We start from the raw sequence: 13,541 nt of genomic DNA, 5'->3' as shown, positions 1-13,541 counted from the left end.
ATGTTTCCACGTTCAGGAAACGCTGCGTGTTTGATGCTGCGTAGAGCCGCAGCGTCAAACACGCAGCGTCCATATGTTACAGCATAGTGGAGGGGATTTCATGAAATCCCGTCTCCACTATGCGTTAAAAAAGCCAGGCGGCAGACCCGCGTAAAAGGATATGCGGCACATCTTTACAGAACGCAGCATTTCTGTTTACAAAGCGGCGACGCTCCGTCGCTACCCCGTAAAATTTACCATGGATAATCATTAGATGCGATAAAATCGCATCTAATGATTAGTGAAAATGCGTAGAAACTGCGTTGCAGCTTACTACGCATGTCACATGCCGGCTTACCTGTCCTGCCGTCGGGATCCCCGCGTCCACTGCAGTTCTCGCGGTAAGATAATTTCTCGCGATAACTTAGCTTACCGTGAGAACTGCTGTGCACGTGATCGGGGGTTATCTCCGGTCACACTAGGCTGGTTCTCACTGTCAGCTGACCATGAGTGCTAGAATGTAGGAGATCCCTGGAGAGTTATCTCCAGCGATCATCTACAAGCTCTGCTATGGCTGGATGTCAGGCATCCAGATGTAGCAGAGCTGGACTCGTCGTGGGACACTCGCTATGGGATATCTTCGGACATGAGTATGAATTTGGTTTGCTTTTTTTTGCTTTTTTGCAGGACGAGGGTCTTCAAGAGGATTGAGCGTACAATAAAGATATGGTCAAAAAGTCTGTGTAATCATTTCATTAAAATACTTTTTTCTAGTGTCTGTGTTTTATTTACACTTTACTAGCATTAATAATGGATAGGCGTCTTATTGACGCCTCGCCATTATTAACCGGGCTTAATGTCACCTAGGGTGTGATTAACCCCTTATTACCCCATATCCCACCGCTACACGGGAGTGGGAAGAGAGAGGCTAAGCGCCGGAATTGGTGCATCTTATAGATGCGCCATTTCTGGGGCGGCTGGTATTTGTAGCTGGGGGGGGCCCAATATCCATGGTTCCTCTCTAGGCTATGAATATCAGCCCGCAGCTGTCTGAGTAGCCTTTCTGGCTATAAATTTATAAATTATAGGGGGACCCCACATCATTTTTTTGGGGGGTCCCCCTATTTTTATATCCAGTAAAGGCTACGCAGACAGCTGCGGGCTGATATTCATAGCCTGGGAAGCTCCATGGGTATTAAACCCTTCCCAGGCTACAAATATCAGTCCAACAGTCGCTGGCTTTCCCTCTCTGGCGCAGAAAATTGCGCAGGAGCCCACGCCATTTTTTTTAATGTATTTTTTTTTAAATTAAACATATTGCAGTTAAGGCCGGGGTAAATACCTGACACTGCTGCGGGCACTCGGGACTGGAGCGTTCAGCTGCATAGAAATACATGCAGCCACACACTCCGATCCCGAGTGCCCGTGGCAGTGCCGGGTATTGAAGTGAGAGACTTGTGTGAGTTTCTCGCGAGTGTGACACAGATTTCATGTGTGTCTTTATTTAAGGCCGGGATCACACATGCAAGAAACTCAGACGAGTCTTGCATCTTAATACCCGGCACTGCCACTGGCACTCAGGACAGGAGCGTGCAGCTGCACAGAAATACATGCAACAGCATGCTCCTCTCCCGAGTGCCGGTGGCAGTGCCGGGTATTAAGATGCGAGACTCGTCCGAGTTTCTCGCTTGCGTGAGCCATCTATTGTATCCATCTATCTATCGTATCTATCTATCTATCTATCTATCTATCAATATATCTATTGATATTTCTATATATAGATATATCAATAGATGGATATATCGATAGATACCATAGATAAATACGATAGATCCATAGATAGATATGATAGATAGATAGATACGATAGATACGATACATATCTATCTATTGTATCCATCTAACGTATCTATCTAGCTGTGTGTGTATATTCTTCAATGGAGTATGTAAATGAAGAGGTTGGACAAGAAATGACAAAACAATTCTTTTTTTTGTATATGTTTATTGAGCTTACAAAAACACACACAAATCCGCATGATAAAAATGCATTAAAAAAACACATGAATTACGCGTCAAAAACGAGTAAAAAAACGCATGAAAAACGCAGGTGACCTGCCAGTGACCTCAGGTGCAGAGTTGGTGCAGATTTTACCTGCGTCAAATCCTGATTCAATCCTGAACGTGGACACATACCCTAAGGTTCTGTGAAAAATGTGTGCAACAGAAAGATGGTATCAATGTACTGTTCATATTTAACACTGAAAAGGATAGAAAAAGCTTATAATTCATTTATCCATCTGTGAAAAATGACACCGATGGTAAAACTGACGCATGCACCACACATGATGACACGAATACCATTATTTCACATACTTGTTTAAACGTGGATCTGTGAATCAGACCTAAAGTGCATGAAACAAGAAAATACGGGCATGAAAAAGATGGTGATACACATTCCTTTTCTCATTTTGTTCTTAATAATATTAATGACACTGAGTATTACTTTATATACAGTACATAACCTAAGAAAGAAGTAATGAAATCTCATTCCATTTTTAGGAAATTTAATGGCTCTGAAGTTCATGCAAAAGAACAAGACAGATCTTCACATGTTCCTCATCGAGTACTGTGTTTCCCTGTGCCTATCAATGCACCCATGCATTATCAATACTTTTGGAATTGCCTTTCAGACAGAAAGACATTACATATTTGCACAAGAAATAGCACATGATAATCTATTCTCTATTTTGAAACCTCAGGTATGTATTAATTTTTTTTTGTTTAACGTTTTAAGATGATTAGTAGTGTTGAGGGCAAGCGCTCATTACTCGACTTTGCAGAGGGTGCTCGGGTGTGCACTGAGTATCGCGGGTGCTCGACTGACATGTACGAGTCCCCATGCCCGAATGTTTCACAGCTGTTCGTCACAAACTACGCAGGGATTTCCTTTGTTTGTCAGGCAATCCCTGCGTATTTTGTTGCTGTCTAACAACCGCGAAACGTGCGGCCACAGGGACTCAAACATGTCAGTCGAGCACCCGAGTACATTCTGCAAACTTGAGTAACGAACACTTGCTATCATCAATAATGATTAGTACAGTATCTGGTTCATTTCCATTGTAGCAGATTTGCTGCAGCATTTCTGCATCTATCAGCTAAGATTATTTATATTTTTAGGTGTGTTTTTACTGCATTTTTGATGCTGTTTTTCCTCCTCTTGTTTTTCCTTTTCTTTTTGATACTTCCTGGAATTTGCTTTGATAAAACTTTATTGATACAGTCAAGTGGGCATTAAATGTGTTATTTTTGTAGCAGAACACACTTAAATCGCACATACTTTTTTTTCTCTGTGGATTTTCCACACTTAATGTAATTTTAAGGGAAAAATCTGCACATAACATTCAGTGTACCTGCAAGAGAAATTGATAAGTTGCTGATTTCAAACACGCACTGCATGTCAGTTTACACAGCATAAAAAACAGTAGAAACGAGATTCCTGTAAAACCCATCCACTGTGGTGGAACGGTAAGGCTACTTTCACACTAGCGTCGTGCACTGCACGTCGCTATGCGTCGTTTTGTAGAAAAAACGCATCCTGCAAAAGTGCTTGCAGGATGTGTTTTTTCTCCATAGACTTGCATTAGCGACGCAGTGCGACGCATTGCCACACGTCGCAACCGCCGTGCGACGGTTGCGTCGGACCGTCGCCACCAAAAAACATTGCATGTAACTTTTTTGGTGTCGTGTCCAGCATTTCCGACCGCGCATGAGCGGCCGGAACTCCACCCCCTCCTCCCCGCACCTCACAATGGGGCAGCGGATGCGTTGAAAAACAGCATCCGCTGCCCCCGTTGTGCGGCGCTTTCACTGCTTGCGTCGGTACGTCGGGCCAACGCAGCGCGACGGCCCCGTACTGACGCTAGTGTGAAAGCAGCATGTCGATGCATTTTAAAATATGTAGCAGCAAAATCTCACCAAAAATTCATCCTTGTAATTTAACACAGGGTATGTTCACACAATGTGTTCTTCCAGAATTGTTTTCTGTCCAACAGACAGGAAAAACACTGAGTACAATATGTGTGTTTTTGCTGCTTTTTTGCATGCATTTTTCAGGGCTTTTACGTGTGTAATTTTTCCATTGTGTATGGTTGGACTCTATATCAATGAATAAAGAATTGCATGGTTTAATATATTCTTTTTTGGGATCTTTGTACCCTCCTCTACAAGTAGAACTGTGTTTATTGGAGTTTTGACCCGTTATGTTTTGTAACTCTATGTGATTTCCATTCAGTGAATGTGTAAAATGCAATTTTCTTAACGCAGGAAAAATGTACTAAAAACCCCCACCCCTGTGAACATATACTTATGGTGCTTTTATATGTATTTTAGCATCCATACAGTTTACTGCAGAATGCAGGGCAGCCCCTGTAAAGCACTTGCCATTTGAAACAATGGCAATGCTAAGTGCATGCTGCCAACCAGTGGCAAACTGTGCATTATCAGCACCAGACAACGCAAAGGTAATGGCTGAACAACAATTTGTGTTACTCCGTTGACAGAATAAGGGTATGTTCACACTAAGGTTTTTTTTTTTTTTTTTTTTTTAAAGACTTTTTGGAGCAGAAACTGAGCGGAAATGCTTCAAAACCCTCCTGAAAAAAAACCAAAAACTAATCAAAAACTTGGTGTTTGGGCTCCATTTCCACTACAAAAAACTCAGCAAAAAGACTGAGTGTGAATATACTCTAAGGGTGCTATTACAAATTTTAGGTTTTAATCAGGCTTTTTGATGCAGTAATGCATAAAGGGCAGATATCATTTCTTGTCTTTTCCAATTCACTGCTTGTTGTGGCTTAAAATATGACATCTAAAAACCTGAACAAAACCTGGATTATGTATTAGGACTCTTACTTTTTGGGCAATTACTTTTTTTTCCGTACTGGTAATTAAGAGTGCAAAACACTAATGTAGTTAATGTATATAATGCATCCCATGACATGAATACCACAAGGCGTTTATATGAATTAACAGTATATACAGTAAAGTCCTAGTAGAATATAATGTAGGGGAACTGATAAATTGCCCCATAAGATTATTAATGTATCTGATCATTGATCTATCTGTTATTAAATTAGACATGCACATTTTTATGGATTTAAAATGTAACAAATTCAGCATTACGTAGCCAACCCACGAATTAAAGAACATCATGCAGTGAAGACATTTTTGGTACCACTTGGTGGTCAAAGTTTAAAGCAACTTGTACACCCACCTAATGAGCTGAGTGTTGGTGGGAATTGAGGTGTTCCTGGGGTGTTGAAAGATCAGAGGAATGTGCTCAGACATATCATATGCTCAGAGTTACAGCGGATGGCAAATCAGGGAACTAATTGCTCAGGAAGTCTGATGCTAGCAATTCCTTGGACACCCAATTTTGGCCCTGCTCCCCATACAGCATAGCGATACTTTGTTTACTACAGAGCAGCCAATGCAAGTGGCCTTCAGGATGGCTTCTCATGTAAGCACCTCTGCCGTAACATGGCAGTATTGCTGAAAAGCATAATTCTGCAAGAAAAATAGTAAGGGACTATTATTGACTGCCAGAAGGAAACTAAGGGCCCATTTACACTGCAGAAATAATGGGCTTCACCGACCGGCTACATTCAAATTATCCAGGATTCCTTTACCAGCCTGTTTACACAGGACAGCAAATAATGATGACAAAACTATCACTAATAGTATCGGACTAGAGTGTCAGAGCCCACCAGTAACTGACTCTCGGGGAGCCTACTGTTCAGCAATTTGCAAGTATTCCAATAATTTTGGTCACAAATTTACCTTTCTTTTACGTAATAGACTGGGTAGTTAAAACATCAGATGCTGCTTCGTCTGTACAGTGGGGAAAATAAGCATTAATACACTGCTGATGTTGAAAGGTTTCCCACCTACGAAGAATGGAGAGGTCTGTGATTTTTATCATAGGTACACTTCAACTGTGAGTCTAAAAAAAAAAAAAAAAAAAAAATCACATTGTATTATTTTTACATAATTAATTTGCATTTTATTACATGAAAAAGTATTTGATACAATAGAAAAACAAAACTTACTATTACTTACTAAAAACAAAACTATTTGGTACAGAAACCTTTGTTGACAAGAACAACATTGAATTTCAGCTCCCTCCAATCATCCTGATTGCCACTGGATATGTGGAAAAAGGCCAGGATATATGCTGGTGTGAGCAGGGGGACCTTGGTTCCCGGCAAGATTTAATTCCATGATGGCGTAGTGTGTTACTAACGGTAATGTTTGAGACTGTGGTTCAAGCTCTCTTCAGCTCATTGGTCAGGTACTCCTGTGTAGTTCTGGGCTGATTCCTGACCTTTCTCAGAATCATCCTTGCCGAGGCGAGATATTGCATTGAGCTTCAGATCGAGAAAGATCGACAGTCATTTTGTGTTTCTTTCATTTTCTAATAATTAAGCCAACAGTTGTTGCTTTCTAACCAAGCTGCTTGCCTATTGTCCTGTAGCCCATCTCATCCTTGTGTACGTCTACAATTTTGTCCCTGATGTCCTTAGGCAGCTTTTTGGTTTTGGCCATATTGGAGAGGCTGGAATGTGATTGAGCATGTGGACAGGTGTCTTTATACAGGTAACAAGTTCAAACAGGTGCAATTAATACAGGTAATGAGTGCAGAGTAGGAAGGTGTGGTAGATTGGCTAACTCGGCTGCACGTGCAGGTAGACACAGGTACAGTTTCTTTAAATTTTCCACTGGTTTATCATATACAGGCGGCATGCCCTAGTGTGAAGAGAAAATAAACATGGCCCTTCAGGCAAATCAGGAGAACAAAATGGTATATAGCCTAAGCAACTGTGGGGATCCACCAGGATATAACAACCATGTTCAGTACAGTTTAACATAAAACACTTCTCTTCAGCTGCTGTCTAAAGATTCACCGAATGATTTAGGAGGCCGACTATTTACCTTCTACCTTCCCAACCTAGGGAGGTGATATGGTGACCAGCCTCCCACCCGCTCTTCACTTAAAAGTCTAGCTATTACAATGGCTGATTAACTCCTCTTAGAACTTAGTGTGCTGGAGCAAAATTCCAGGTTTCAAATCACTGAAGCTAATAGCCTCAGTGAAACATATCTCCCCCTCCAGTACTTTGCCAGTGACTGTCGCATATCCCACCCCTCTGTCCAAAGCTGGGGGTTTTGGCACCTTCAAGTCACCAAACAGGGAAGTCTAGACAGGGTATCGGCATTACCATTTAGCTTCCCAGGCCTGTGGTCCACATGAAAACTAAAGTCTTGCAGAGCGCCTGAAACCACCTAGTCACTTGGACATTCTTTCCCTTGTCTGCCTCAGGGCTAGTGATGAGAGAATATACTCGTTACTCGAGATTTCTCGAGCATGCTCGGGTGTCTTCCGAGTATTTTTTAGTGCTCGGAGATTTAGTTTTTCTTGCCGCAGCTGAATGATTTACATCTGTTAGCCAGCATAAGTACATGTGGGGGTTGCCTGGTTGCTAGGGAATCCCCACATGTACTTATGCTGGCTAACAGATGTAAATCATTCAGCTGCAGCAAGAAAAACTAAATCTCTCAGCACTAAAAAATACTCGGAGGACACCCGAGCATGCTCGAGAAATCTCAAGTAAGGAGTATATTCGCTCATTACTACTCAAGGCACATGATTGGACACTAGCCTGAAATTCCACCCCAACAGGTAGTACCTCGGGGTGGGAATCAACAAATTGGTCCTATATCAAGTACCGCTTGCCTTCCAATTATATGCAACCTTATGAAATATGCAGTACAGTGAGAAATATGCACCAATCAAATTAGACAGACATCATCTCAGCACAAATATCCAAGGGTCTAATAACCTCTATATTGCTGAACTTCTATTATACAGCTTACAACCCTTTAATTCCTTGGTGATTTCTCCTCAATTTATCTATACGGGAGAACCAAAAACTCAACTTCGTGGTATACGGCTAAGGCTACGTTCACATTTGCGTTGTACACTGCAGCGTCGGCGACGCAGCGCACAACGCAAACAAAAAGGCAGCAAAACGCATGCACAACGCTGCGTCCTTTTTTTGATTGATTTTGGACGCAGCAAAAATGCAACTTGCTGCGTCCTCTGCGCCCGGACACGTGCGCCGCAGTGACGCATGCGGCGCAAAACGCAAGTGCAACGCATGTCCATGCGCCCCCATGTTAAATATAGGGGAGCATGACGCATGCATATAGGCGAGTATCATGTTCCGTTTTGAATATGCAACATCATTCAGCAACTTATATTAGAGCAGTCTCCCCCACAGTTTGATCGTCCAAGAGGTGCACATATGAACCTTACTATCAGGCTACAAAATCCCCTGATGAATCCTAAGAAAGGAAGAAAGGCGTCAGGAGGTGGTCGTTTGTCCGGTTAAACTTTCCCCTATACTGCCCTTAGGAATGGATGCATAAGAGCGGATATGTGTTGGTCTCTGCATCCTGATGGGCTGGTAATAGGTGTTGGTATGTTTTGAAACGAGACTTCAAACTGGAGAAATCCACTATGAATTAATGGGTTGTAAGCTGTATAGCAGAAGTTCAGCAATATAGAGGTTATTAGACCCTTGGTTATTTGTGGCGAGATGATGTCTGACTAATTTGATTGGTGCATATTTGGTCTGTGACATCGGACCTAAGACTTATATGTTATAAGTTGTGTGTGTCATTTTTTAGTACTAGTTTTTAACCAGTGTATTAAAGGCTATGTTTTAAAGATCCCTTTTTTAATGTAGCTACAGTACCCTCGGGGTGTCAATTACCCATTTTATGGCCAAACTTTTTCCACCATAGCTTTTTTTTTTTTTTTAACAGGAAGTTTCTGCTTAGATACAGGATGGGATGTTCTTATGTTTACTGCTTGGGACAACACAGCCCCTTACCCGACCTCTGAGGCGTCCGTCTAGACCACAAACTCCTTACTGAATTCAGGTGCGATCAAGACCGGCTGCTTACACAAGATGAGCTTCAACTCTTGGAACATCAGCTCTGCTTCAAAAGACCATTTGGCCATCAACGTATTCATGCCTTTAAGACGGTCGGTGAGGGATGCTGCTTTCATGGCAAAATTTGGGATAAATCGCTGATAGTATCCCACCATTCCCAGAAATGCCACAACCAGTTTCTCAGAGATTGGAGGCGAACACTTTTGGATTGTCTCCACTTTATTCACTTGCGGCTTTATTTTGCCCCTTCTGACAATGTAGCCTAAGTATTTTGCCTCTTTCCCCATGAGGCAGCTTTAACATTAGCAGCTTTATAAACTGTAATACAGTGGGTGTTCTACATCTGATAGATTGCTTGATGTCATGTTCAATATGTGAGATGTACGGTAGGACCTCTAAAAAAAATTGTATCAAACGTCCACCAAAAACAAACTTTTGTCAGTCCACAGAGAATTCTCCCCAAAAAAGTACTGGGGATCATCAAGATGTTTTTTTTTTTTTGTCAAAACTGAGATGAGTCTGTATGTTCTTATTGCTCAGCAGTAGTTTTCATCTTTGTACTCTGTACAGGCCATTTTTACCCAGTCTCTTTCTTACAGCAGAGTGATGAACACTGACCTTAACTGAGGCAAGTAATGCCTGCAGTTCTTTGGATGTTGTTGTAGGGTCTTTTGTGACCGCTTGGATGAGTTGTCACTGTGCTGTTGGGGTAATTTTGGTCAGCTGACCACTCTGGGGAAGGTTCATCACTGTTCCATGATTTTGGCATTTGTGAATAATGGCTCTCACTGTGGTTCGCTGGAGTCCCAAAAGCTTTAGAAATGGCTTTATAACCTTTCCCAGAACTATAGCTCTCATTGAATCATAGAATTTTAGAGTTTGAAGGGACCTCAAGGGTCGTGTCCAACCCCCTGCTCAATGCAGGATTCAATAGACCATCTCAGACAGATGTCTGTCCAGTCTGTTGAAAGAGAACTCACCAACTCTCATGGCAGCCTGTTCCAATCGATCACATTCACTGTCAAAAAGTTGTTTTTCTAATATCTAATCTGTATCTTCTCCCTTTCACTTTCATCCCATTGCTTCTCATATTTACATATGCAAATGAGAATAAGGATGATCCCTCTACACTGTGACATACCTTCAGATATTTGTAGACAGCTATTAAGTCTCCTTAGCCTTCTTTTGTTAAGCTAAACATTTCCAGATTCTTTTACCGTTCTTTGTAGGACATAATTTGCAGTCCGCTCACCATCCTGGTAGCTCTTCTTTGAACTTGCTCATTTTCAATGGCTTTTTTCAAATATTTTGCCCAGCACTGGACACAGTATTTCAGATGAAGCCTGACCAAGGAGGAGTATATTTTAATTACTGTTTCTCATTTGATCCAGAATTTCTTAGGATCACGGCATGGTGTCTACTCACACTGTCAGGCAGTTCATATTTAAGTGATTTCTCAATTAAGAACAGGCGTGGCAGTAATCAGACCTGGGTATGGATAGGGAATTTGAACTCCACATCTCAACGATGTGATAACCCACAGCTAATTTATGTTTTAAGAAGGGAGGGGGCAATCACTTTTTCACACAGGGGCCTGTAGGTTTGGATTTATGTTTCCCTTAATAAATACCTTCATTTTGTGTTTACTTTTGTTAGCTTTATCTAATACTTAAATTTGCTTGATGATCTGAAACATTTAAGTTTGACAAACGTACAAGAATTGGAAAACAGGATGGGGGAAACACTTTTTTCCAGAAATGTACATTGATGGGGAGCATATACTGTTATGGAAATATTAGGGTTGGATAAATATATCCCTGTGTGTGCTGTGGCCGCTCCCAATTAGACTGAGTATTTTGAGCGCTCATCAAGAATGGACTGTACACAACTGTGACAGAACAACATTCCATCAATACTGATACTTTATTGTACATACATAGTTTTATATTTTCACATAGAAAGGAGTGGTTAGGGGTTGTCAGGGGTGGTTAGTTAATTATCATATTGTCTAGCTCCTCTGTCATTGGTTATCTAAACATATATGGAATATTGTGATTAATGCTCATATGACTGCTGATCAAGCAACTAAACTCGAGTTCTCTGTCTAGGACAAAGTGGAGACACCTGACCAGCAGTCACCAAACATCTGACTCTCTTCTGCTTTTAGGGGTGGAAAACCCCATATGATCTGTCTGGGTTATATCAGTTCAGTTCGTGTCAGCCATTTTAAACCATTGATTATAATGTATATATTTGCTGTGAGCATATAAGTATATATTTGATTATAGAGGAGTATACATGCAAGTGAGATCTACATGATATATATATTTCTATCACAAGCCCCCCTTAGATATCACTTGCCCTAATCCTAGCCTCCTGTCCCAAAGCGCTGCAACTCTTTTGTGCTGTTGGCGAACTGACACAAGCCTAACGCCTGTGCCCCACTCCATACAGACTTTTCGCAAATGGGCGGTCAGGAGATCTGTCCCTAACGGGGGTTCGTTGCAATCAGTCTCTTAGTCAATAGCATGTGTAGTGAGCGATGTGTAGTCTTTATCAGGTAGGTCATCTCTTCGGTCAGGCAGGGCATCCACGACATCATTCTGGCTTGGGTGTCATCTTCTGGTAGGGGAGCTTTCTTGCCATGCGATGAGTGGATCCAAGCGAGTCTTCCCTCCAGTTTCACAGAGTTTGGTGTCATCAGCAGCACTTGAGCAGGACCATCAAATCTGGGAACGAGTGGTGTTCTCCTTACAAGCTTTTTCACCAACACCCAGTCTCCTGGCTTCTAGGAGTGCATACCGGACACTGAATCTGGATCTGGCAATGAAGAAAAAAACTCGAGAATGGATGTTAGCAAGTTTCTTGGTGAGTTCAATTACATAAGCAGACAAAGTATCATATTACATAGTCAGCTGCTAAGGGAAAGGATACCCCTAACCTGGGACTAGACACAAACAAAATTTCATATGGTGACAGCTTTTCTGGGCCTCTGGGAGTGTGCCTGAACACTGAGTAGTGTGATTGGGAGTGTGTAGGCCTAAGTCTGACCCTACTGCTGACTAGATCTCTCATGTGAGGTTTGCTGTGAATGCAGGTCCCTGGTCACTCTCTATCACTTCTGGGACCCCATAGCTGCATATCTCGTCTCTGAGAGTAGCTTCTTTGCAGTAGTCTTTGCTGACTGGTTCCTCACTGGGAAAGCTTCTGGCCATCCTGAGAACACGTCCGCGACCACAAGGGCATATTCGAATCCTCCACTTGGCGGCGTCTGGATGTGGTCTATCTGGATCCTCTGGAAGGGGGTACAGTGGTCTGGCAAGTTGATGTGTGGGAACTTTCTTCATTCTTCCAGGGTTGCATTTGCCACAGGTTAGACAGCTGTTTATGAATTTGGCTGTTAGGGTGGAGATTTCTGGAGCGAACCAGTAAGCACCAATCGGATCATTCATCTGTGTCTTTAATCTGTGTGTGGGCCCATGTGCCCACTGGACCACCATAGGGTACATGCTTCGGGGTAAACAGGGTTTGTAGTCCATTTAGTATACCCTTCCTTCTTCATGTGTTGCTCACTTCTGCACCCAGCATTCCTTCTTGTCCTTTGGGGCTTGCTCTTGCAACTTTTTTGAGCAGATCCCAGGATGTCATCTTGTCAGGTTTCCTGTCTTCAGCCGTCCTGTAGTAGCTGTCCGGCTCTACGACCTCTTCCACTTGTCCATATTGTCTTCCCTTGACTGTTTCTTTGGCTGCCATATCCGCCATGTTGTTGCCTCGTGCCCCTACTGTGTTCAGTTTTCCATGCGCTTTGACTTTTAGCATTGTCACCACTTTTGGAAGTTGAAGTGTGTTCAGCAGGTCCTTAATGGCTCCATTGATGCTTCACGGTTGTTCCGCTTGCTGTGAGGAAGTCCCTTGCAGCCCAGATGGGTCCAAAGTCGTGTGCTATGCCATGCAAGTACCTTGAATCGGTAAACATTTTCTCAGTCTTGTCTTCTGCCATCTGGTAGGCCTTCATCAGCGCTATCAGTTCTGCTTCCTGGGCTGACAGACTGGGCGGCAGACTTCTGGACCACAGGATCTCTTGATTGCTGGTCGCTGCACCTCCCGTGTGGAATCTTCCTTCATCATCTGCAAATCTGGAGCCATCCACATAGAGGATCAACTCTGGGTTGGTCAGTGGCTCTTCTGCCACCTTGGGTAGTCCTGCTGTTTCCTGTTGCATGATGCTGAAGCAATCATGGTCATCCGTCCGGAGCAAATTCAGATCCCTGCAGAAGGTATCATGCCGATTTTGATCAGACTTTTTATCTGAGGATCCGTATCTGTATCCCCCCTTGGGAGTGGGAGTAGAGTGGGCGGATTGAGGACTGTGCATTTGGAGATGGTGACATTGTTGGGCAGGAGTAGAGAGCACTGGAGGCGAAGATGCCTGGCGGTGGAGAGATGTTTTAGCTGGGTTTGGTTGAGGATTGCTGAGATGTCATGCAGAGCCAGGATTTCCAATGGTTTTTCCACTGATGTCAGTAGTCCTGTCCAGGAGGGCGTG

At 42.7% G+C, this 13,541-nt stretch overlaps 1 protein-coding gene across 1 annotated transcript in view; it reads left to right on the top strand.

Moving 5' to 3' along the window:
- The window catches only part of LOC143764751 (serine/threonine-protein kinase SBK1-like), a 107,752-nt gene that overhangs the window by 85,704 nt on the left and 8,507 nt on the right, over positions 1 to 13,541 (top strand). Inside the window, exon 3 of the mRNA XM_077250679.1 lies at positions 2,538 to 2,737. Within this exon, the coding sequence (XP_077106794.1) occupies positions 2,538 to 2,737 (200 nt within the window). The remainder of the gene's footprint in view (positions 1 to 2,537; positions 2,738 to 13,541) is intronic.

The sequence above is a fragment of the Ranitomeya variabilis genome, chromosome 4 (genome assembly GCF_051348905.1).
Source record: "Ranitomeya variabilis isolate aRanVar5 chromosome 4, aRanVar5.hap1, whole genome shotgun sequence".
Lineage (NCBI taxonomy): Eukaryota > Metazoa > Chordata > Amphibia > Anura > Dendrobatidae > Ranitomeya > Ranitomeya variabilis.
This window is presented reverse-complemented; position numbering and strand designations above follow the sequence as displayed.